General features: G+C 35.7%; 1 protein-coding gene across 1 annotated transcript in view; it reads right to left on the minus strand.

The window, feature by feature from the left end:
- The window catches only part of LOC149786791 (uncharacterized), a 103368-nt gene that overhangs the window by 17592 nt on the left and 59331 nt on the right, over positions 1-26445 (minus strand). Inside the window, exons 15-22 of the mRNA XM_089977289.1 lie at positions 26205-26355; positions 22419-22488; positions 16297-16363; positions 15337-15422; positions 9434-9560; positions 8637-8678; positions 6832-6930; positions 1621-1672 (exon numbers count right to left, since the gene is read on the minus strand). Of these exons, the coding sequence (XP_089833415.1) occupies positions 1621-1672; positions 6832-6930; positions 8637-8678; positions 9434-9560; positions 15337-15422; positions 16297-16363; positions 22419-22488; positions 26205-26355 (694 nt within the window). The remainder of the gene's footprint in view (positions 1-1620; positions 1673-6831; positions 6931-8636; positions 8679-9433; positions 9561-15336; positions 15423-16296; positions 16364-22418; positions 22489-26204; positions 26356-26445) is intronic.

Below are 26445 nucleotides of genomic sequence, written 5' to 3' on the forward strand. Positions count from 1 at the left end.
GAAAAGTGAGGCAGAAAGAGGGACGGTGTACCACGGAGGTGTTTGGAGCTAATATGCGGGGTAATATTGATCCATGAGGGTGTCTATATAAACTGCAGGATTTGCACATGAAGTTTCTGTTGGTTACACAGATCCTTGTAAGACTGGTTCATCAAGTGTGTTCTTAAGTTTAACAGCACTTGAGAATCAACAAAAAGGACAATTATGTATTATGGTGGCTGTACAGTCGAGTTTGGTTGTAGCCCATTGTGATTAAAATAAAGGAACATTGCCACCCTATCTGCTTTCCATCTCACTGCCCTCAAATGAACAAACCATTGTGTGGAAGCAGATGTTTTCATCCTCAAGCTAGTCCATCATGCATTCCTGGAATAACGTGCAGAAAAAGACTACACATTTTAGACTTGCGTAATTTATGGTCTAAATCTGCAAGACAAAATAGAACAGACCTTATATCCACTTACTACAGTCAGTGTCCTACATTTTTAACTTTTAAGATCCGTGTATGGTTACCCTAGACCTATAAGGGGATGGACAAGCTCTGTACAGATTGAAAATTATATCATCAGTAATAATATGCAGAAAATGCGTGCTATGTAAATGAGTCATAAATATCCTGTTGGGAATGTGAAGTGGCTGACTGTGCAAACACAAGCACTGTATCATCACTTATAGTAATTACATATAGACAACATAAAGCAAATAATTATAACATCTTGCCCATAGAATGGCAATAATTTATTGCATATACAGATAAGATCACTGAAGTGTCCTTTGTAACAAATAGGATCGTACGCTACTGGTACAACATATATATAAACTTTACCTGTAGATATATGTATAAGCTATATAGGAATATAAATAAGTTTCCTATGTTATAAACATAACCTCCACATAAAAAAGGAACTGAAGCGTCAGTATGAAAACTTACCAAGCGGATGCTACAATATATCCTACGACACAATGTTACTGTTGGCCAAATGACATCCTGTACAATTAAACTCAGTAAAGTGTCTTGCATATGGCTATGCATTAAACACTAAGGAAAGATAACATAGGAACTACATTCATCCTGAGTTAGGAGGAAATTCCACAGCCATATTAAATTAGTTTTCTTTATAATGCAACATACATGTACCAATAGTGATGTGAGGGGTTGCCAATGCAACCTGTGCAATTATGTACCAAAGTTGCCTAATTATGTTAAGACGTAAAAAGTGAAACATAAAAAGTTAGGAAACTTTGTCGTTGGCAAGAGTAAGAAAATGAAAGTCGAAAATTAATAGACAGTATACTCCCTTTCAAACATGAAACAAAATCTATCTTGTGGATTGTATGAGTCCTCTCTGATTTAGAGAGAAGTATTACCTATACATTTCATATATATATATATATATATATATATATATATATATATATATATATATATATATATATATATACCAACTAGCATCAATCAATCTATCAATCCATCCACACAGACAATAGTACCAAAATACGATAGCTAAAGCAAAAGGGTACAATATATATTCATATTTGTTTTCCATAGTCAACATATTTCTTTAAGGGACATAAATACGAAGAATTTATATAAATCTTTTAAAACATAATACAACTTACCTTCAAGATCAAATGCATTATTCTTTTCATTTTCTTCAGGGGTATCAACTTTCTAAAATTTAAATATTAAACTGGGTTTATATGTGTCATCATGTTCATAAATGTGTGTCTGACAGTACGGGCTTGAGTAAACAAAACAAGCAGTACTAAATGAGTAGTGTGCATATATGTCAAAGAGATATGAGCAGAGGATTCGTTAATCAAGGTATAAATAGGAGTTAACATCATACCTGAACTATTTATAATAACCAAACCTAAATTAAACCTCTACAACTCTGGGTATACTCAGAGAAACGTAGTTAAACTTAGGCTATGAAGTTCTGGCACATTGCATAGGATCCGGCCTACTACACACATAAGCATAATAACTTCTATTTGAAACCCAAAGTTAGAGATGAGCATTAAGGTACATATCATTAGCATGTATACCATCAGCTTTTTCTCGCCCAACAGGTGGATAGAATATGGCTCTATGACAGGGAACTCAACATCGTATATTTAATATCCCTGTTAAGGGTCTAAGTTCTTGCTGGTATCGAAAGACCCAGAGCCAAACAACATGTTTCAAGTCTAAAATGTTTTTACACTTGAGACATGTATCACTATGAATATTCTAGGGTAAGTTAGAGAAACAACATAAGAGTTATTTGATACATGTGTGAAACCACACCTACCATCCCAGTCCTACCCTAAGGAATGTATAAAAGTTCCAAAAACTGTTGACAAAATATACACCCATTGAAATATCACTAACCCAAGTTCCATGTCTCTTTGTTTTAAACGTAATGGGAGATATGAAGGATGTTGCACATACTACATGTTTGTGTACAACTGTATATCATTGGATATAAATAATGAATCAAAACATCCCTCCTTTAAAAGAGATTTTATATTTTTACGTTATTGGTTTGATACTGAAAAATGCCTTGAATGTGTTCTTGGAACACTATGTTATGATAAGACCAAGAATGAGTTCACCACATTAGTTAGTATAAACCAATAATCTTTTCAATATATACTCCAGAAAAGTTCTAACTTCAAACCAGTTTATGCTTCACAAAATATAGTATTGTTCTATGAAGGTAAATTTCAAAAACTGAAATGTGTAATGCTATAAAGAAAAGTGTTGTTATATATATTTATACAAACAGCTAAACCCTGCCTAAAATAATTCCTCACATCTAAAAATAGTACACGCTAGAGCTGATATCTCTGAGATAGGAACACTGTTCTAAATATTGTTCTAATCAAGGATACAGACAAAATGCATGAAAAGGAGAATTACAACTGGAAATGAGTCACTAATGTTCATTTTAGTTGACATTTGACGTTAGATTTTGTATGAAACTTCCTTTACAAAAATACGAGAACATCTAAAAAGATAATTGGTAAGATGGTGAACACTAGCGTATTTCTTTGGCATTGTACACTCAGCAAAGTATGTTCCTAATTTGGAAAGTAACTAATGTTGAACGTATATGAATATTTAAAACTGCTCAATCTCACAGAATACTGAATATTTTGCAATAAAATGATTGAAGATGGATTATGTATGGAGTATTTAATACAAAATATATCTTTGACAGGTAAAAAAACCTAGCCTCTAACATAGTCCTTGTGTCTTCAAAAATGGTATACAGTCTTATAGAAGAGGACTTATTATTATTTAGGGCTGTCTCAGTAATACATATTCCCCAAAGGAGTGAAGGTACTTTCAAATTCAACCAACCCACAACGGAAGCAATTTAAAAGCATTATGATCCACCGTCAGATATGTTTTAATCAAAAAACACTGCCCCCTACAGAAGCATATTTTTGTAGCATAATTTCTGGCTATGGGTTAGTGGGCAGTATAAGCGATTTTAATATTGGGTTGGGGACAAGCAATTTAAAGGACAGCTGTCTGGAGGTAATCTACTGAATTCTTATAGAAAAAATAATAGTTTTATTTGTATTCATTCATTATAGTCAATCTTTCCTGTTTTTCTTTGTTTGTCTGTCAACCATGTATGTCTCGGATACTGTGAAATCACAAATTTCCATGGTGGTTGACTATTGGTATATGTCATTGATCAGTCCCTTAATACCTACTAATTTAATAGCTATGAATACATATTATATAATATGGCGTTCTATACTAATACAGAAATCATGAATTTGTATCCTTACTAACCTGTGTGTTTACTAACGTGATCACTATTTTAACCTGTTTTTCTTTGTTCTCAGGCACACTGCTTTTGATTAGAATAATAGTTGAATCTTGTATTGCTTTAAATGGGTGGTCAGATGATATGATTCTTTTTTTCAATAAATATTTTGGTAAACTTATAATACATGATTTGTCAGAAAACAAACCCCATTAATGCCCGTGGATGTTTTATTACTTCTGCCTACCTTTACACTATAACGTATAAAGTAAGAACATATATTTCAGTTGTCAATGTTTTATTGTGATGCTTGTCGCTAGACTAATATAAAGTTGTTTTTAAAAAAAAGAAAGAAATATAGCAGGTCAAACATTTTTATATTATTAATTAGATCTTTAAAAATGGATGAAAGTCAAGAAATCATTTTTCCCATAGTACTCTTAAAATCAATATCTTTGTAGTTAACTGTATTGTCAACGGCGTCATCATCATCAATGATGACCTAGCAGTAGCATTCTACACTTTCAATCCAGTTGTCACAGGTCCTATCTCCCGCTTCTATTCTAGTCGTTCATATGAGACTTATACATACGGCCTTAGGGTCTGTCATGGCAGAGTGGTATAAGATGCTAGTATGTGATACATATCTTAGGGGCTTCCACGGCCCAGTGATACAAGATGCTTGCCATGTGATTACTTGCCTCCAATTTGAAAATGAGATTGTTGCCAGTTACTTGTGGAAGGTCAGTGGTTCTACATAAGTGGTGTTTGGTGTCACAAAAGTGCTTGGATTTTATTTTGCATTACAACTGGCTGCCATATATGTATTATCTTCATCTAAAAATGGTGTAAAGACCATAATGATCTACCCAAACTCGAGATATCATGTCTAAATGACTTCGGCTGTTTGGAGATCAACATCAGATCAACAGAGGCTCTGTATGCCCAATTGTATTAAGGTGCTAGCTTTTACATAACTTGCACATATCATAGAGCGCGTTTTTGTCACAGATCAACCAATTTGTGTTGGTGATCTTTCGTGGTTCTTCCTCCGCCTAATATATTGTTACCCCCCCCCCCCAAAAAAAAAAAACCCACAACAACAAACTAATCCAAACTAAATCAACCGACTAATCAACTGTGACAATAACATCAAAGGTACTAGCCCATTATTTGTACGCTATTATAAATTTGTACTCTAGTAATGTGTGTAGACCTTTGAATATCGTCAATTATGCCTTTATCACAGTTACAGGTATGGTCCATTAGTATTCTCTCTTGGATACCTCTGTTCCAAAATGAAAAGTTTTTCATAGGTCTCAATAGGATTTTAAATATAATTCTATTACTTCCATATTGGTAAAAATAAGAGTCCCACCAGCAAAAGTTGTTGTCCGCACCCAGAAAACTATGCAAATTATAAGAACTATTGTTTGCCATTGAGTTTAATTTATAAATTCTTTATAACACTGACACAGCTCTTGTTTGTCCATCAGAGTCTGATTTTTTCAATCCAAGAAAGGTTTTATTCAAAGCACTTAGCTAGACATCACACACTTTCTTACACTTGACTACTGTCTCATCAAAGCTATCAGTTCTAACAACTTTAGCACTCTTCTGAATCTCGTTACAATCTTCGTCAGTTTTGCCGTCTTAACATGTTATGATTCCGAAGTCACGTGCGCTGCTTACTCCGCTACACTCGGAAATGAGCACGTTATGAATGCTAAAGTTGTTTACTTGATGTACTGTTATAAATGACTACATATACATATCTGGGTCTTTTTGCCTCTATTTCAACCACTGTGAAAATCAGTAGATTTTCCCACCCGGCTGCCGATCAAAACCTTTGATCCTGCCTCCGAAATATTTCAGCGAGTTCTTTTGAAATACTCATATAATGGTGACATGTACGGGGGAAGGTGGCTTACAGCCACTAAATTATGGCATTGGAAATATCAGCACAACTATCTGATCATTACATGTTCCCAATAAGCAGTTGACTAAAGTAGGACTGGCATTTCTTTGACTTTTTCCGCCCACCTATTACATGCGTACGGAGGACTCTCGCCTAAGTGATTTTCTGCGTCCCCAGTAATAAAATAGGCATCCAGATACGAGTGATTAAGCATTTCCGAAACGTCTGAGTTTTCACTAACATGAACTCTGCCAAAGATTCACTTCCTTGAATCAGTGCTTTGCTGCCTCATATGCCATATGTATTCACTTTCATAATGCTGTATTAGGTTTAAGTCCAACATTCCCATAGTCTGCTTCTTCAGCCATGGATATCTTGTATAAATACAACCGCCATATTGTCCATTGGGCTAAAAATCACACACTGGTATTTCCAGTGACGTTTTCCATATGTAAAACATATGGATATGCATGAAATTCATTGTCATCATAGCTATCACCAGCCAGTATTTGCCGACTGAAAACGTCGTCTGAAGACGAACCCTGTTGTAATTCAGCCATTTTGGTTTTCTGTGTGGCCCTTAATCGAAACTCGCATTTGTAAAACTTCCATGATGAAAATAAGGTCAAAGTACCATAAATGCTTTTTCTAAGAACCGAAGTATCCGTCTATCTGGATATCGCATCAAGAGCCATAAGACAGCTTCGGCAGCGTGAATTAAGTCGCGAAATGCACTTTTAAAGTTGAAATTTTAATAAAAATTGCGTACTGCGCAAAGCACATATTTTATATCTGCGACGTTGCTGTAATTTGCGGACGTTGTACAAATTACGTGCACTCACGTGTACTGGCATCATTTCTTGACCCAATGTTTTATACATTTTAGACAACTAGGGGAGGGTTAGATGCGATTTTAAATATATATTCTGTTTAATTTTTTTCCCTGAAAAACGATTTCTCAGCTTGTTAACACAACCCACAATATAAGTGATTTTCATAACCAACCTTCCACCGTCAGAACCAAAATAGTTTGAAACACAGCCTCCTACAATAAGTTCTTTTGGAAGTGCCGTCCACGGGGGATATATATTTTTACTGTTACTAACATTGTGAAGTTTGTAAAGTACATCCACCTTTAATACTTACGTTTGGTCCAGAGCTGCGTGAAAAACTCTTTTGAGTCATTGAAATAGATACCTGGCTGCGCCTTCTTTTAGCATTAATTTGCTTTATGGCTTCTTTTAGCTTTAAGAAAAAGATGAGGCAATTTTTACAATAATAATAATAATAATAATAACAATCAGGACTTATTCCAGCTCCTAATCTTTAGAAGATCTGAGTGCGTTACAATATTATATAACCTATACAAAAATATAGGACAACATGATTACATAAACACCATGATATTACAAAACAAAACGAAGATGCTAGGTTTACTGGGATGCCATGCATTAGTTTGGTTCTACTTATCATATGGAGGTTTATATTAGTAGCAAGAAGGAAAGGGGGACAGGTGCAGGGAAAGTGCGAGTATAATGTAATCGTTTTAAAGTGTCTGGATTTTTAGAACAGACAAAGTGACAACTGAAATCTCAAAGAATAATTTTATTGCCACCCATCGAATTTCCATACACCATGATGTTATGTAAACAGCTCAAAACACAGATATTCAGTCAGCTTGCTTTTAATCACAGAATACAGTGAAATTTATATATAAAGGACACTCAAGAAACCATACAATTATATCATGTATATACATGGTCATTGTACCCTGTCACCAATCAACCAGTGGTTGGAGTACTGTGAAATAAGATAATTTGGCATTGTTGTTTAGTGTTTACCAACACTTTCAGCACATTATAGGAAATATTATATCAAGGAAATCGGTGACAAGTGTTGTTCTCAAGGGTAAACAAAGGCAGTTGAATTAACAATCATTGGATAATTAGTCTGACACGCCATAAACAGAGCTGCATTTGCTTCTGAATTACGTACGCATATTAGGTCAGTCATGGGTAAGCCCAATCAAATATGGCCAAGTGTTTCTTGCAAGTGTGATAGTCAAAGGTCTTGCTAATATAAAGTGTGAATGAAATCAAAAGGTGTAAATGCTACCTGTTTGAACCAGTCATTATGATACATGAAGTCTTCTCAACTCTGCAGAATATGCCACAGGGATAACCTTTTTATTTCAATCTTTGGTAATAAATATTTAAAATTTAATAGTCTCAATGTAGGTAAATTTTATTTTTGCACTGACACAATTTTATTTCTTTAGGAGTGACATTGTCTTTAGGTATTTTAATCCTCATATCGATATGTTTCTTCCTTACTGTATGGTTTGGGAAAGATCGTATATGCAGACCCATTGTTTTTGCTTGGAAACAATTTATCTTCTTTCAGAGATCATGTTCGTTGACGTTTGGACGCTACACTCAATAACATCTAAATTACCCCAAGTTCAAGATCTTTAAAAGGTTTAATTAAAGTATCACCTCTAAAGTTTCTGCTTCTGTGCAGCAAGAATTTTGTTTTACATTTCAATACATGACTTTGCCCTTTTGATTCAAAACCAATATGATTCATCCATACACAGTTTTATATGCCCTGATCCTGGGCAGTGTTGTATAGCAATTGTATAACAATTGTATAACAATTATCATGAAGTTAAAACAGATCAAAGATAGGTACACATGTGCTAATAAATGCACGAAATCAACACTATTCTGAATTTATATGCTTCAATTCAGCTAAAATACTCATTCGTTATTATTTGAAGCTAAGGTGGTAATGTTACATATCAAGGGGTTTGTGTTTAGAGCAAAACTGAACTGTACAAAATGATGTCCATGAACCAACTGGTTGATTCTAAAGATAGTGCTTTAATATAAGCATCGTGTTTACATGTATTCCGATTAATAGTCATAAAATCGCATTTATTTTGAACTTACGTGATGATTGAAGACGCAATGGAACAAAAAAATGAAAAGTCCCTGAAAATGGAAAGAGAAGTGATTTAACATGACAATAATATGCACACAAAAGTGAATAAAATGAACCTGTTTCACCACAATATTATGGCAATACTCATCTTTAATTCAAACATGAAAGAAGAAAACAATCACTAGCCAAAATATAAATACTGCTAATTATGTTTGTAGCAATTATCATATTTCTAAGTCAACCGTTCGGGTGGCCTACTTGTTAGAGCGCCCTCCTCGGAAGCGGGAGGTCCTGGGTTTGAACCCCAGCCGAGTCATACCAAAGACTTACAAAAATGGTACTAACAGCTGCCTCTCTAGTCGCTCAGAATTAACAGGTTAGTGTTAGGCCTGGTGGGCATGGTGTTAGGATAATGTGACTGGGTGGGACTGGGTGGGATATCATGCTACATGTCTGTGGCTTGATGCCCCGGTGCTCCACATCAGTATAAGCTGTCACACTGCATGCATCATAGCGATACGACCGAACAACTGTTAAAGCTACGGTACAAATCATAATCACACGCACATTTCTCTGTTATATCTATTCAGATATATCCATGAATAAACTGAAATTTTCAATCAATATTTTAACAAATGAATCTGGTGTACTCAAGATAGTCTATATTGCCTAATAATACACTGTATGATGTTAAAACTACAAAATATAGTGTCACCTATATAAACAAGCAAAAATAATGGTATGGTACAAAGACATTAAATTCATGTATTATACATTTTGGAAGTGACTATTTTTTCATGCATACCTGCAAGGAGTTTATTATTGCAAACAAATATTGGAAGACAACCAGATCTTCATTGACTGACAATATTCCAAACACCCATGTGATTCCTGTGATGGGCAAAAGAACACAAAGACTTCGAACAGCGGTTCTAGGTAAAGAAAATAAGAATATATACATATGCGAATTCAACACGCATTGTTTGGTAATGATTCATGAATAATTTCAAATAAAATCAATAGAGTTTAGTTTTAGTTATATTTGCCTCATCTTGAACTATATATATATAGGCGTTACCCCATATTATGGTAATGTAAATACAGCTGTCTCTCAATATAAAGCTACACAGCATATCACTAACCATCTTCTGAAGTGATCAGTAAAGTCACATAACTCTTACCATTGTTGCATTTTGCTGCTTTCACTGCTTCCCATAAATTTAGTTCTTGTCTAAAGGCAACTTCACATATTGTGGCATCACATCCTCTTGTTGTATTCATTTTATCAGTTAATTGTACTACAGTGAACCTTGTTGTAAAAAGACTTAGTAAAACACTCTGATTTTAACATGGGTCACGTGACTGGACGGCTCTTCTGACCACATTTTAAACAGAAGCACTGTTCATTCTCATAGCCCAAGGTGATTGAGTGGTTTAAGGCACTCAACTTTAAAGCTTACTGATATCTAATGTCCACATGAGTTCGAGTCCTTAGTTCAGCCGAATTGGATATGTAAGAAGGCTTTCCACTACCATTATGTAGGTCAGTTGGTTCTTCCCAATGTTTTCTTTGGGTTCTTCCTCTATGAGATATACTGGCCGCCATATATAGAATATCAAGTGTTGAACAATGGTGTTAAACCCACAACACCACAAGCCACAAACTGTTTATAGTTGACAAGAATCAGTCAGTGTAATGATGAGTAGGGTTCAATAAATGTGTTCATTGGTGGCAGGTCCAGTACCTGACATTATCTGAGGGAGCAAAGTCAGATATGCATATAGTAAAATATGAGATAGGCAGAGCATTTGTGAGTAACATCGAATTCATCACATAGTTACATGTATGATCTTTAATACATTTGTCTTTGTATTATCATGTATGACACTGACTTGATTTCATCAAGAATAGCTCGTTGAAGTTAATGAGCAAAACTACGAAATCCATTTGATTAGATTAAGAGGCACCTTCATAATTTAAAAATATTAATGGTTGCTTTCCGAATGATAGTTAGTGTTAGGTATTAGATTTTCAAATGCAATGCCAAGTTTTGACAATGCATTTGTATTCCAGTAAATATCCATCTGAAGTTCCTGCAGTAATGTGCACAATTCAATTCAGCGGTGACAAATACACTATATATATATATATATATATATATATATATATATATATATATATATATATATATATATATATATATATATATATATGTATATGTATATATATACCTATATGTGTATATATCTATATCTATATATACATATATATATCTATATATATATGTATATATATGGATATATATATATATATATATATATATATATATATATATATATATATATATATATATATATATATATATATATATATATACGATACACAACTTTGATTTCACATTGTTTTATTGAATACATAAGAGAGTCATCAATAAATCCTATGATCCGATGAAGTCAGGGAATCTGTGCGAACTGATAATAGTTTCACCTAAATTAACACCAGTTGAAACTTAAAAATGGTTTACGTGATCTTTCAACATAATTGGCAGCATTATAGTAAATAGGTATAGCATACAATCTCTCTGAACAATATTCAGTTTAGTAATGGCAATATAAATTGAGGCATGTGCTACTGCAAAATTATGCCCTTCGTCATTAGTGTTTTGCCCTAGCTGTCTTAAACATGCATAATGGTCTTTGAATTTAGTATACACCTGTCATGGACTGACCTTTAAGTTCATTGAACCACGATATAGGTTGCAGAATATATCAGATAAAAGCAGGCTGAAACAACGTTATTCCTGTATCTTGATCCTATTTGACCCACAACCAATTTGTTTTCCAGTGTCATTAAATGTTCTTCAAACTTTGCATTCTTGTTTGTTATACTTTTTGTTGGGTCCATTTTCTTCATTTTTGTGGATTCCTGTATCTCTTCGGATTTGCCAATGGAGAGGCCAAAGCTAAATAAATTGATGAATTGTACTGTCGGCTGTTGTGTTTATTTTAGCGGAGTCATATTGCTCAGGTCGGATCACGGTTTAGTTTGTAGCAAGTGGCTAACTCACATTATAGAATCTGTCAAGCACTATGTGTGAAATCATTTGTTTACCAATTCGTTATATGAGGAGATATCTCGATACTCTTCGAATAAGCTTTCAATCAAATGACTCTAGAATTTTCTCTTTCCAAGTAATAAGGTAAAGGCTCCTTGATTTTCACGTGGAAGGATACTCGAATTCAGGGTTAATTATAGTCCCAGCTCATACAACTTTCAATACATCATGTTTAAGTCAGACAATCATGTACAAGCAAATATATTAGTAGATTTCAAGTAGTATTGCTTGTACATACTTTGGCATATATATTTATTAACATTATATACAGTGTTGAAGAGCCATCTCTGAGACTGCAGAGAAATACTTTGAATATCGATAATTTGAAAACGTGAGAGGTCCAACTGACTTGTGACAAGTACATCTTTTATGTCCACTGCAGGTCCCAGACCTTGAAAAAACACTATTTTGCAGCCCTGAATTATGCTTATAGAAATGTGATTTATTACGCATATATTTCAGGTGATGCATTTACTGAAGTTATGCCGTTGTTAGAAAGATAAAGTCTGATCAATTTCATTTCTATGAAATCAATTTCTTCTATATATTTGTTAAAAAAGAATGATCCTGAAGATGGAAGATAGTTATTGTAATGAAAGTAAAGAATGTTTACAACATTACAAAGTATCAATGATAATGGTCTCCCTAATTACTCCCCCTGTTTGATGCCTCACATGCACCGACCAAAATCATATCACACTGATGAATTTGAGATAGGAAGTAAAATCAAAGACAACCACCTCTCTGATTTTGGATTGCATTATTGTGATACATCATAAGACTGTCAGCACATCGTCATATTCCTGGCCATTACAGGGCCATTCCTGTGGCCTATTGGTTAGAGTGTCTGCCTCGGATGCGGGAGGTCGATGGTTCGATCCCCGGCCGAGTCATACCAAATATTTACAAAATGGTACTAATAGCTGCCTCGCTTGGCGCTCATCATCAAGAGATTAGTGTTAGGACTTTTCGACCTGGTGTGCGGATAATGTGACTCGGTGAGGCATCGTGCTACATGTCTGCGGCATGATGCCCCAGTGCTAGACATCACTATAAACTGCCACACTGCAATGTACCACAAGACTGTCTTGTGTGTATCAATACAACTTTAATGTTTGGAATTTTACCCATTCTGTAATATATAGGGTATACCTATACGTTTGTCTTTTAAGGTCATACCCGAACATGCTGTACATAATGAACACGGAAACAGTCCTTTCAGAGCTACAATAAATACTTCCAAAACCAAAACAACAACAAAAGACCAAACGAAACATAGTTCAATCATACCAGCAATCAATCAGGAGCAAGTTCCCAGTTGCACCAATGAATCGTTTACACTGGTAAAGGTGGAATGTTTAGTATACTGGAATTTGAAGATAAAGTTCAAGACATTACTCACCACACCAGGACCATGAACTAATTCATGATGAACAAGCAAATAACTTGAAGCTGTTGTTTATAAGTATAAGTCAACGTTCAGTCGCCAGCCACTCTCCACCCCTCCCACCACCCACTATATATAGTCATTATCACCTAAACGTAAAGGTGACACACCTACCTAGCCCACCAGTACCGTGATAGTACAGGATGAAAAAAGCAAACAACTGGATCAAGTTGTTCTCAAGGCATTTTGTGACACAACATCTGTCAATCTTTCACATATCTCACCACTTTCGCAACATGTATAATTTGTTCAAAAGAAATCTCCACGTAATGTTAGTATGATGCATCATTTGTCTCTTCATGCTATTATCAAGGTTCGATTCTATGTTAATGATGATATCCAGACTGAACAAATAGCAGGGATGGCTTCTTTGTTAAGGATAGCATCCCAAGTGTCCAATTATCAGGGCTGACATGTCTGTTAATGATGGTATCCAGACTGAAAAAATAACAGCAATGGCTTTTTTTGTTAATGATAGTAGTCCACCTGTCCAATTGTCAGGGCTGGCAGGTATGTTAATGATGGTATCCACCCTGACCAATTATCAAGGCTGACTTCACTGTTAATAATGGTATACCACTAGATGAAATTATCAGAGCTGACAAGTCTGTGAATAATGGTATACCACTTAATGAATTATCAGAGTTGACAAGTCTGTTAAATATATGTTAAATATAGTATACCACTTCATCAATTATCAGAGCTGGCTTCACTGTTAATAATGGTATACCAACTGATCAATTATCAGAGCTGGTTTATCTTTCAATTATGGTATTCTACCTGACAAGTAATCAATGGTCAAGATCACTTTATAGAAGCCCAATTAGTTCACATAAAAACCAAACGGTGTTGGTCATTATAATTCAAAGCTGACATAGCTTCTGCATTTACAGTGACTTTATTAATATTCCAATCCTCTCCATCGAAATACCATACCTTTGGCTTTAAATTAAACATATTATGTTGACAAATGCCTGCCAGTAGAATAGACAATATTATATTGACAAAAGTCTGTCCTTAGAATATACAATAATATTTTGACAAATGCCTGTCAAGGGATTAGACAATATTATTTTGACAAATGCCTACCAATGAGATGAAACTGAAGATGCCAAATATTTGAAACTTTCAGTACAGCTGTTCAGTGGATAGCTAATGAAAGAAAGGTCATTCCAAATTTGGCCTACGAGGTTGACCCTGTACAAAGGCTTCTGCAGCTGCCAGAAAAGTCTTGACTACGTCGCAAAGTCCATGTATTTATATATGAACCTTCACATAAACACAATAAGATAATAAATTAATCTACCAACAATTTAACCCTTTACATTATAGAGCATAGTTACAAAGTACAGCGCGCTATAAATAGAATATAAATGTTACCTATTCGACTAAATATGCATAGGCCTGCCTGTTATATGTTAGGCAATATAGTGTATGTTAACAGCAATTTTAACCATTTTACATTTTTGGTACACATTTATTACGTTTGGAAAAAATTAAAAGTCAAGTCCGATTGTTATAGGTGTGTAATTATTTTTTACGGAAGAATTTTCTATGTGCTTTAAAATCTTGAGAGAACTCTTTCAACGGCAAGTCAGTGAGACCGCGTGACCAACCGTAGCCGCCATTTTTCATACTCGAAATTTACAAGTTTTGTGTCCACTTCTACATGACTAAGTCATCTGAATTTGATAATTTATAAAACTAATTATTGCCTACATCAATATCAGATCCTTTACCTAAGTTATTGAAGTTTTCATAGTTGTGATTATAATCTTGAAAACTACGTAAGTTCTGGATGAAATCTGCGACCTCCAAAGTGGGAGACTGAAGATTACGAACCAGTTACTTTAAATAGCAGATATCGACCAGAGCATAAACAGTGACCACATGATCTGACGTAAGGGTCATTAGCAGAAATGAATGTAGCATTTAATAGAGGGGATTCTCCAAAGGTGGCGCTATGAAAACCGCCTTATAATGGCTGATGTTTACAGCAGACGTCAAATGGCGCTTCCATGCGAATGGAGTAGATACGTGAAAAGGCGCTTCCATGCGATTGGAGTAGAGGTGTCCAAAGGCGCTTCCATGATGTAAAGAGTTAATGACAGTATGTATTTTTGATGCAAACATGATTATACTCACTTAGCCTTAACCTTTTCAGACTTGGTCATCATGGCAGAGGAGCTAAACATCCGTTGGAACACCACTATTATGATGACAAAATTGAGCTGAAAAACATATCCGTAAGAAACAGCTATAAAAAAGCACAAAGTGTTGAAAACAGATTATGTATTAGCTGAATAAGATTTGAACTAACATATGATATACTAAATGCATAGATAATATATGAAAATACTGAATTACTGTAAGATACATATATTACTACACACATATGCTGACAAATGTAGGATACAAACTATTATCTTAAATCATAAATAAAACAAACAGTACATACCCTGATCTATGATTTTAATAATTTGGTTCTGATATATAGGATAAAATTGACCTTGCTGTGTGGAACGAACAAACATAATACCAAAAAGCTCGACATCATATGCGTTTCCCTTTGTCTCTCTCGAATTGTTTTTGTATCGTGTGCTATCAAAGATGGATGTAACTTAAGTTATTATGCTTTTGTGATATATGTGTTGATGTTGTTGTTGTTGTTATATTTTATTGTAACTACATCAGGCACATGAAAACAACAAGGGTTTCTTTTTTTTAAGTAGTTCTGAGTACGTTGACGCCTTGGCTGAAACGACTGGTCTGAGATGGCTAGATGGCCCAGCACTCTTTATGAGGTGCAACCTGAACATGTAAAAGCGGTTAATATTCTATGAAAGAAATCTGAGGTCAATTACTAAGTGATATGGAACTGAATCCACATCAAATTCAAGTATATAGAAATGCATACATTCATGTTCGTTGGTGTATAATGGATTATAAAATATGATACAAATCAAACTGCGCAAGAACAATGTACCACTCTTTGGCAATTTAGTAAATAGTAACTAGTTTACATGAACAAATATAGTGTCTAAAGAAACCGTTTTTGGTACAATATGATTTTTTATTGAATGACTTGAATCATAGCTTTCTTACCAAAATAACTGATGCTGCTGGACCAACAAATGCCCATATTACACCATCCTCTATTGATAGCCAACAACTGAAATACAAGGTAAACCATTTTTAAACTCAGATTGAGCAACATGGAACACGGCACTCAAATAATATAATGTAAAAACCATGTTCAGCCTATGTCTTGCAAGATAACTCCTGAAACAAATGCTCTGCTGGACAGACTTTCTATTCAAATTTGATCTTAATACCCATGTTAAACCCAAACCAGTCCTTACTGCTATCCCCTTGTATCTCAGTATTTGATAATATGTCAGCCTCTGGAAATTTGATGACGTTTTCAGTACTCATGTAGTACTAATGTTATAATCAAAATTGACATAGAAGTTTGTCACCAGACATTTCTATATTAAGACACTTATATGTGGATATATGTAGAAGAAAAAAGAAAACAAAAATACACACCAATCCATAAATAAATGTACATTATTTTGGATTTCTCGCACACTTTGCTTTGACAAAGTATAAAATCTTAAAAAAGTAAAATATTTCAACATTTTTCAAGTAACCAAACCTAACTTTGTTTTGCTTTTTGGTATTTGATTATCTGCCCATACTGATTCTGAATGGAAAATAAATTCACTGTCAGATGAATTTTGCTGGGAATGTTCCAAGTCACTAATAGTCAATGGGTCATTTAATAACCATATAATCATGACAAGACAAGCAGATGCCAGAATATATCATTAGTATGTTTAAATTTCACTCATAATAATACAATAATAAGAATGTGTCACCACAGTTAGTGATGCTACATGACTAGTCTAGCTATAAAGGGAGTGATGCTACATGACTACACTAGCTACAAAGGTAGTGATACTACATGACTAGACTAGCTACACAGGTATTGTTGCTACATGACTAGACTAGCTACAACGGTAGCAAATCTAAATGACTAGACTAGCTGCACAGTTAGTGATGCTAAATGACTAAACTAGCTACAAAGGTAGAATTCCTAAATGACTAGAGTAGCTGCACAGATAGTAATGCTAAATGACTAGACTAGCTACAATAGTAGTCATGCTATATGACTAGACTAGCTACAAAGGTAGTGATGCTACATGACTAGACTAGCTGCTAAGGTAGTGATGCTAAATAACTAGACTAGCTACAAAGGTAGTGATGCTACATTACTAGATTAGCTACAAAGGAAGTGATGCTACATGACTAGACCAGCTACAAAGGTACTGATGCTACATGACTAGACTAGCTACACAGTTAGTGATGCTACATGACTAGACTAGCTACAAAGGTAGTGATGCTACATGACTAGACTAGCTAAAAAAATAGTGTTGGAACATGAGTAGACAAGCTACACAGGTAGTGAAGCTACATGACTAGACTAGCAACAAAAGTAGTGATGCTACATGACTGGACTAGCTACAAAGGTAGTGATGCTACATGACTAGACTAGCTACACAGGTAGTGATGCTACATGACTAGACTGGTTACAAAGGTAGTGATGCTACATGAATAGACTAGGTACACAGGTAGTGATGCTACATGACTACACTCGCTACACTGACTACACAGGCAGTGATGCTATATTACTAGACCAGCTACACAGGTAGTGATGCTACATGACTAGACCAGCTACACAGGTAGTGATGCTACATGATTACACTAGCTACACTGGCTACACAGGTAGTGATGCTACATCACAACATTAGCAACACAGGTAGTGATGCGTCATGACTACAGCAGCTACACTGGCTACACAGGTAGTGATGCTACATGACTACACTAGCTACACAGGTAGTGATGTTACATGACTACGCTAGCTACACTGGCTAGATAGGTTGTGATGCTACATGACAAGACTAGCTACACAGGTAGTGAAGCTACATGACTAGACTAGGTACAAGAAAGTAATCCTCAATGACTAGAATAGCTGCACAGGTATTGATGCTACATGACTAGACTAGCTACAAAGGTAGTGATGATACATGACTAGACTAGGTACACAGGTAGTGATGCTACATGACTACACTAGCTACTGTGGTAGTGATGATACATGACTAGACTAGGTACAAAATTAGTGATGCTACATGACTAGCTACAAAGGAAGTGACGCTACATGGCTAGACTAACTACAATTTTAGTGATGCATCATGACTAGACTAGCTACACAGTTAGTGATGCTACATGACTGGTCTAGCTATAAAGGCAGTGATACTACATGACTTGACTAGCTACAAAGGTAGTGATACTACATGACTAGACTTGCTACATAGGTATTGTTGCTACATGACTAGACTAACTACAACGGTAGCAATTCTAAATGACTAGACTAGCTGCACAGTTAGTTATGCTAGTGATGCTAAATGAGTAGTCTGGCTGCAATGGTAGTCATGCTATATGACTAAACTAGGTACAAAGGTAGTGATGCTACATGACTATACTAGCTGCTAAGGTAGGGATGCTAACTAACTAGGCCAGCAACAAAGTTAGTGATGCTTCATTACTAGAGTATCTACAAAGGTAGCGATACTACATGACTAGACTATCTACAAAGGTACTGATGCTACATAACTAGACCAGCTGCAAATGTAGTGATGCTACATGACTAGACTAACTACAAAAGTAGTGTTGCTACATCATTAGACTAGCTACACAGGTAATGAAGCTACATGACTAGACTAGCTACAAAGGTAGTGATGCTACATGACTAGACTAGCTACAAAGGTAGTGATGCTACATGAGTAGACAGGCTACAAAGGTAGTGATGCTACACGACTAGACTAGCTACAGAGGTACTGATGCTACATGACTACACTAGCTACACTGGCTACACAGGTAGTGATGCTACATGACTAGACTAGCTACACAGGTAGTGATGCTACATGACTACACTAGCTACACTGGCTACACAGGTGGTGATGCTACAAGAGTAGACTAGCTACACAGGTAGTGATGCTAGATGACTAGATTAACTACAAAGGTAGTGGTGCTACATGACTAGACTAGCTAAACAGATAGTGAAGCAAAATGACTAGACTAGGTACAAAGGAAGCAGTCCTAAATTGCTAGAATAGCTACACAGGTAGTGATGCTACTTGACTAGTCTAACTGCACTGGTAGTGATGATACATGACTACACTACCTACACTGGCTACACAGGTAGTGATGCTACATGACTAGACTAGCTCCACAGGTAGTGATGCTACATGACTAGACTAGATACACAGGTAGTGAAGCTACATGACTAGACTAGCAACACAGGTAGTGAAGCTACATGACTACACTAGGTACAAAGGAAGCAATCCTAAATGACTAGAATAGCAACAAAGGTAGTGATTCTACATGACTATATTAACTACAAAGGTAGTGATGCTACATGGCTAGACTAACTACACAGGTAGTGAAGATACATGACTAGACTAGGTACAAAGGTAGTGATGCTATATGACTAGACTAGCAACACAGGTAGTGATGCTGCATGACTACACTAGCTACACTGGCTACACCGGTAGTGATGCTACATGACCAGAGAAGCTACACAGGTTGTGATGCTACATGACTACACTAGCTACACAGGTAGTGATGCTACATGGCTAGGCTAGCTATAAAGTTACTGATGCTACATGACTAGATTAACTACAAAGGTAGTGATGCTGCATGACTGGACTAGCTGCAAAGACAGTGATGATACATGATTAGACTAGCTTGAAAGGAAGCAATCCTAAATGACTGGAATAGCTTCACAGGTAGTAATGCTGCATGACTAGACTAGCTACACAGGTGGTGATGCTACATGACTAGACTAGCTACAAAGGTAGTGATGGTACATGACTAGACTAGCTACAAAGGTGGTGATGCTACATGACTAGACGTTTCACACAGGTAGTGATGCTACATGACTACACCAGCTACACTGGCTACACAAGTAGTGATGCTAAATGACTAGACTAGCTACACAGGTAGTGATGCTACATGACTACACTAGCTACACAGGTAGTGATGCTACATGACTAGATTAGCTACAAAGGTAGTGATGATACATGACTAGACTATGTACACATGTAGTGATGCTACATGACTGCACTAGCTACACAGATAGTGATGCTACATGACTAGACTAGCTACAAAATTAGTGAAGCTACATGACTAGCTACAACGGAAGTGATTCTACACGGCTAGACTAGCTACAATGGTATTGATGCATCATGACTAGACTAGCTACAAAGGTAGTGATACTACTTGACTATGCTAGCTACACAGGTATTGTTGCTACATGACCAGACTAGCTACAACGGTAGCAATTCTAAATGACTAGACTAGCTGCACAGTTTGTGATGCTAAATGACTAGACTAACTACAAAGGTAGCAATCCTAAATAACTAGACTACCTGCACAGATAGTTATGCTAAATGACTAGACTAGCTGCAATGGTAGTCATGCTATATGACTAGACTAGCTACAAAGGTAGTGATGCTACATGACTAGACTAGCTGCTAAGGTAGTGATGCTAAATTACTAGACCAGCTAGAAAGGTAGTGAGGCTACATGACTAGACTATCTGCAAAGGTAGTGATGCTACATGAGTAGACTAGCTAAAAAAGTAGTGTTGCTACATGAGCAGGCTAGATACACAGGTAGTGAAGCTACATGACTAGACTAGCTACAAAAGTAGTGATGCTACATGACTAGACTGGCTAAAAAAGGTAGTGATGCTACATGACTAGACTAGCTACACAGGTAGTGATGCTACATGACTACACTAGCTACACAGGCTACACAGATAGTGACGCTACATGACTAGACTAACTACACAGGTAGTGATGCTACATGACTACACTAACTACACAGGTAGTAATGCTACATGACTACACTACCTACACTGGCTACACAGGTAGTAATGCTACATGAATAGACTAGCGACACAGGTAGTGATTCTACATGACTAGATTAACCACTAAGGTAGTGATGCTACATGACTAGACTAGCTACACAGTTAGTGATGCTGCATGACTAGATTAACCACTAAGGTAGTGATGCTACATGACTAGACTAGCTACACGGGTAGTGAAGCTTGTTGTTGTTGTTATTTTAGGGTTTAACGCCATTTTTCAGCACACGATAGGCTTACATGGCGGCCAGTATTAATGGTGGAGGAAGAACCCGGGAAAACCCCAGAAAGAACCACCGACCCACGAGAAGCTACTGGCAAGCTTTCTCACATACCCACATAGGCTGAATCCGAGACTCGAACCCACGCAGACAGAGGTGAGATGGCAGTGATCTGTAAGGGAGAGCGCTTTAGACCACTCGGCCACTCGGGGCCCCGGTAGTGAAGCTACATGACTAGACTAGGTACAAAGGAAGCAATCCTAAATGACTAGAATAGCTACACAGGTAGTGATGCTACATGACTAGATTAACCACTAAGGTAGTGATGCTATATGACTAGACTAGCTACACAGTTAGTGATGCTGCATGACTAGATTAACCACTAAGGTAGTGATGCTACATGACTAGACTAGCTACACGGGTAGTGAAGCTACATGACTAGACTAGGTACAAAGGAAGCAATCCTAAATGACTAGAATAGCTACACAGGTAGTGATGCTACATGACTAGACTAGCTACACAGGTAGTGATCCTACATGACTACACTAGCTACACAGGTAGTAATGCTACATGACTACACTAGCTACACTGGCTACACAGGTAGTGATGCTACATGATTACACTAGCTACACAGGTAGTGATGCTACATGAGTAGACTAGCTACAAAGGTAGTGATGCTACATGACTAGATTAACTACAAAGGTAGTGATGCTACATTACTAGACTAGCTACGCAGGTAGTGAAGCTACATGACTAGACTAGGCACAAAGGAAGCAATCCTAAATGACTAGAATAGCTACACAGGTAGTGATGCTACATGACTAGACTAGCTACATAGGTAGTGATGCTACATGACTAGATTAACTACAAAGAGTGTGATGCTTCATGACTAGACTAGCTACAAAGACAGTGATGATACATGATTAGACTAGCTAGAAAGGGATTGATGCTACATGACAAGACTAGCTAGAAAGACAGTGATGCTACATGACTAATCCTAAAAGTTAACTTACAGTTTCTCGTTTCCATATCCCTCTAGCTTTGTCACACCCAAAGACACGGCAACTACTACAGCTGGCGATACTGAAAGTAACAGACAATGTAGTTTCATGGCAAACAAATATGGCTCGTATCGGATATATTTTTCCTCATTAAAACTACAATGAATAAATAACAATGATATGTACAGATATGTATGTTTCTTCCACTTTACTTTCTCTGACCTAGTATATTTTTATGCTCACATTAGCTCTCATCTCTGTCAAAATTTTTAAAATTATTTGCTATGTATACTAGCTTATAGGTTGGGTCCTACTGCATGACATAGACCCTTTAAAGGTGTTGGATGATCAGGGTCTATGTTGTTGGTTCTATTAATTAGTCCTATCAAAATAGTATATACCTATGACAGATTGTGTATTATATGCTGGCAGATCTGGATTTATTCATTATGCTCTTAACCGGACATATAACATAAGTGAATATGTACAGTATCTGTTCCATGGTCATGGCTGCTTACTGGGTGTACAACTTTTCATAAGAGGTTTGGGTTAATGTAATGATATACAGCAAGAGATTTAAAGGGAAAGTAAACGTTATGATTTGTTTAGGAGACACATTTATATATTCTCCATACCATAATTAAATTTATTTTCTATTTGTACAAAATCAATGACTTGAAAGTCTCATATAATCGCAATGACATCATTGCATTATCAGTTTGTTTACAATATCTGCTACACAGCTGAAACTTGTGATTACATCCCTTCAATGTTAAACACAACAATTTCATTACTGACTATTTAGAGATTTCTAATGCAGGTTCATCTACAGTATGAACTGACACTTTAATTTTTTAGCCCTTATAAAGCACCATTTTTCTGTTTCTAAATAAAACTTCCACTGTCACTTACCTTTTAGCTTTTAGTGTTCTAAGTATGGAAATTATTGCAAACTAAGAATACATTATGGGCAAAATTAACTGTAGCTGAATTAACAAGACTTCTTCAAATGAACTGACTTTATACTGACTGAGCGTACGATCCATAAATTCAAGATAAAACCATTTATTTTCATTGCTGTGTGTTGACATCATGACTGATAGTCATCAGCGATAACGTGATTTTCAAATTATCTGATGTGATAGGCTTATTTGATGTCATTTCGGTACCATTTTGATTTAAGTCAGATAGTCATCAGTTGAATTGGTGGGATGACAAATCCATATACATATGACTTTTAAGGGTGAACAGCAGTAACATAATACCCGGAATGTTGTCATGACAGCCATATTGTCTTTACATGTACAATGGTTGCATTTTCGTTTAGGTCAAAGTAGGTAGCATAAGAAAATGTTGAATATCAGATGTAGATATAGTCATCCATTTGGCAGAAGATGAGATATTATATGGATGGTTATCAGAATGACAACATAGAGGGTCACATTGCATAACTGTTATTTAGGACACTATAACAACTCTTCTGATGAAAACCCTATGTTCAAGATGGCCAACCATACTGGATATCATATCAGCCCCATTTTAATATAGGACCAATACGACATTATAAGACATTTTATATGAAACCGCATGTTGATTTGACCTTTAGAGAAGCAACACTAATAATATTTTCAATATGTCTGACTCGAAGGCCATACTGGATTTCAGATTCACACAATTTCCATTCGTACCAAATAGACATCAACATAAGCTATCAGTGACAGCACAATATCAATATGACCACTCATCTAGAAGTACTGATAACAACATGTTGGAAAGGAACATTGTTAAGGCTACATTGGTGATCACAAAAGGATCATTTTCATTTAAGATCAATTAAATATCGTAAGATGTATTCTGATGAAAACCTTGCGTCAATATAATTGTTTCTTCAGGAGTAGCGATAACAAGATTTTCAAGATGGCTGCTGTGAAAGCCATATTGGTCATCATATCAGCTTCATTTCATTTATGATAAACTTGATGTCATCTGGTGGAAACCCCATGTCAATAGGAATTTTCTTTCAGGTGAATGAGCAATAACAGGATTTACAAGATGGCTGCCATGAAAACCATATTAAATGGTACATCAGGACCAATGAGGTTAGCTAGACATCAAAAATATTTAAGTGAAATCTTATAATGATATGTTCATCCATGAGCAGTAACACGATGAAAATCTTCAACATAACTTCTGTGTCAGTCATAATATATATCAGACCAACAACATTTTCATTAAGGACCAAATATAGATCAAAAGAAATCTTCAAGTGAAAACCCTATGTCAATATAACTTTCCATTTAGGAGAAGTAATGATAACAAAAATTTAAAGATGTCTTTTATGTGGCAATATTGGATTTCAGAAACACTATTTTATTTAAGATCAAAAAGACTATGGGAAAACTAACAACTATGAAGCAATATCGCCTAGGACTGGTTTATATATATGTCCGATAAGTGGTTGACTCTAAGTGTTTAGTTTCAGGCAAATGCAACTTTACATAAATGAAAGATCAAGATTTCATTCACAAGGTTTAAGCACTGCCGTATGCAGATGTTAGAATAAAGTACATAATTTACTTGTTGCATGTGACATTTCTAACATGTGCTAAGGACCTGATGTCCAAGTAAAGAATTAAAGAAAATATATTTAACTAAAGTACAGGTAAGTCAAAAATTATGATAACTGGTTTGTCTAGGGTCCAATTATTTCGAAAATGCATGCAGACATTGTACACCGGATTAGTAATCAAATGGTTTGGACCAATGTGTGGGATAATCAAAATGAAAAAAGCCCTAGATATATCCCATCACTGTTCCATGATTATTTTCCAATTTTGCAATGTATTTAAGAGCGTTCCATTTTACGTTTTCTTCAAACATTGGACGTTCGCAGGTGACGCAAACTGCATGATGCTTCATCATGGTGTCATGTCTATATAAAATGCAGCTCTGTACCATTTATCATGTATATTAAAACATTTAGGCATGCAATTAACCATTTTATGTTAGCAAAGGAGGCACTTTCCTAAATATTTGAACGATTTACTTAGACAATAAAGGTACGGTTTATACATATGATAAAGTGCATAGGTACGTTATGCTGCAGTATATAATATAGTACCAGTATTAATAAAAACATCAATACAGTTATATTCAAAGCAATTACAAATGCTGCCCTCCACATTATCAATATTAGTGTACGCAGTTGAAAATGTTTAAAAATAAGACAATCTAGTCAGGACAAATGATTGGTCCAAAGCGAAGTATTTTGGAGAAGTGGTTGGAACATTAATGTTCTGCCCTGCATTACAGTTTGGTCTTGCCCACCGTGTGATTCAGTACTAACAGTATAATCTAATAATATGGCTTCAATGAAGCCCTTTGTATTGGTCATTCAGTTGTTATTGCAAGAGCAATATTCCCGATTGTATTTATCAACGCTAGAAAGTAATATGATTTCATAATGGGATAATACATATTTATGGTGTATGAGGTAAGAGTGGGTCCTAGGGTTTATAATCGTGCCCAAATATTCCTGTTAACAGTGATAGACTGCAAACTGTTTATTATTGTTATTCTTACATGATCAATTGCTATACATTAAATATATTTCACGTACATTCGAAAATGGAGTTTTAAACATGAAGAAACTATGTATTCAGACTTGATATAAAATTATGAAGCTTGCGTTTAATGACATCACATTAGCCATTCATTATACCTAAACACTGGAATAATCATGTACAATTACTGTAAGATAATAATGAAAATAACCTTGATTAAAAAAAAGAAACTTACTCCATGCAATAGGTAGCAGCCATCGTACTCGTGACAGTGTTTCAAATACATATACCACAGTCACGGCAAGCTCTATTCCATAGGCTAACATAAGGAAAAAAACTGCTAGGTAAAAATAGTGGAGAAGGGCTGCCACAGCAGTACAAGCGTTCTGAAAGATGTAAAAATGGCAGATATATATATGGTACGATTCGAACATTATCAAGCTATATCTTATAAATGTCCCTGTGGCTAGCAAATA

The sequence above is a fragment of the Sinohyriopsis cumingii genome, chromosome 12 (genome assembly GCF_028554795.1).
Source record: "Sinohyriopsis cumingii isolate HCF-2022 chromosome 12, ASM2855479v2, whole genome shotgun sequence".
Classification (NCBI taxonomy): Eukaryota; Metazoa; Mollusca; class Bivalvia; order Unionida; family Unionidae; genus Sinohyriopsis; species Sinohyriopsis cumingii.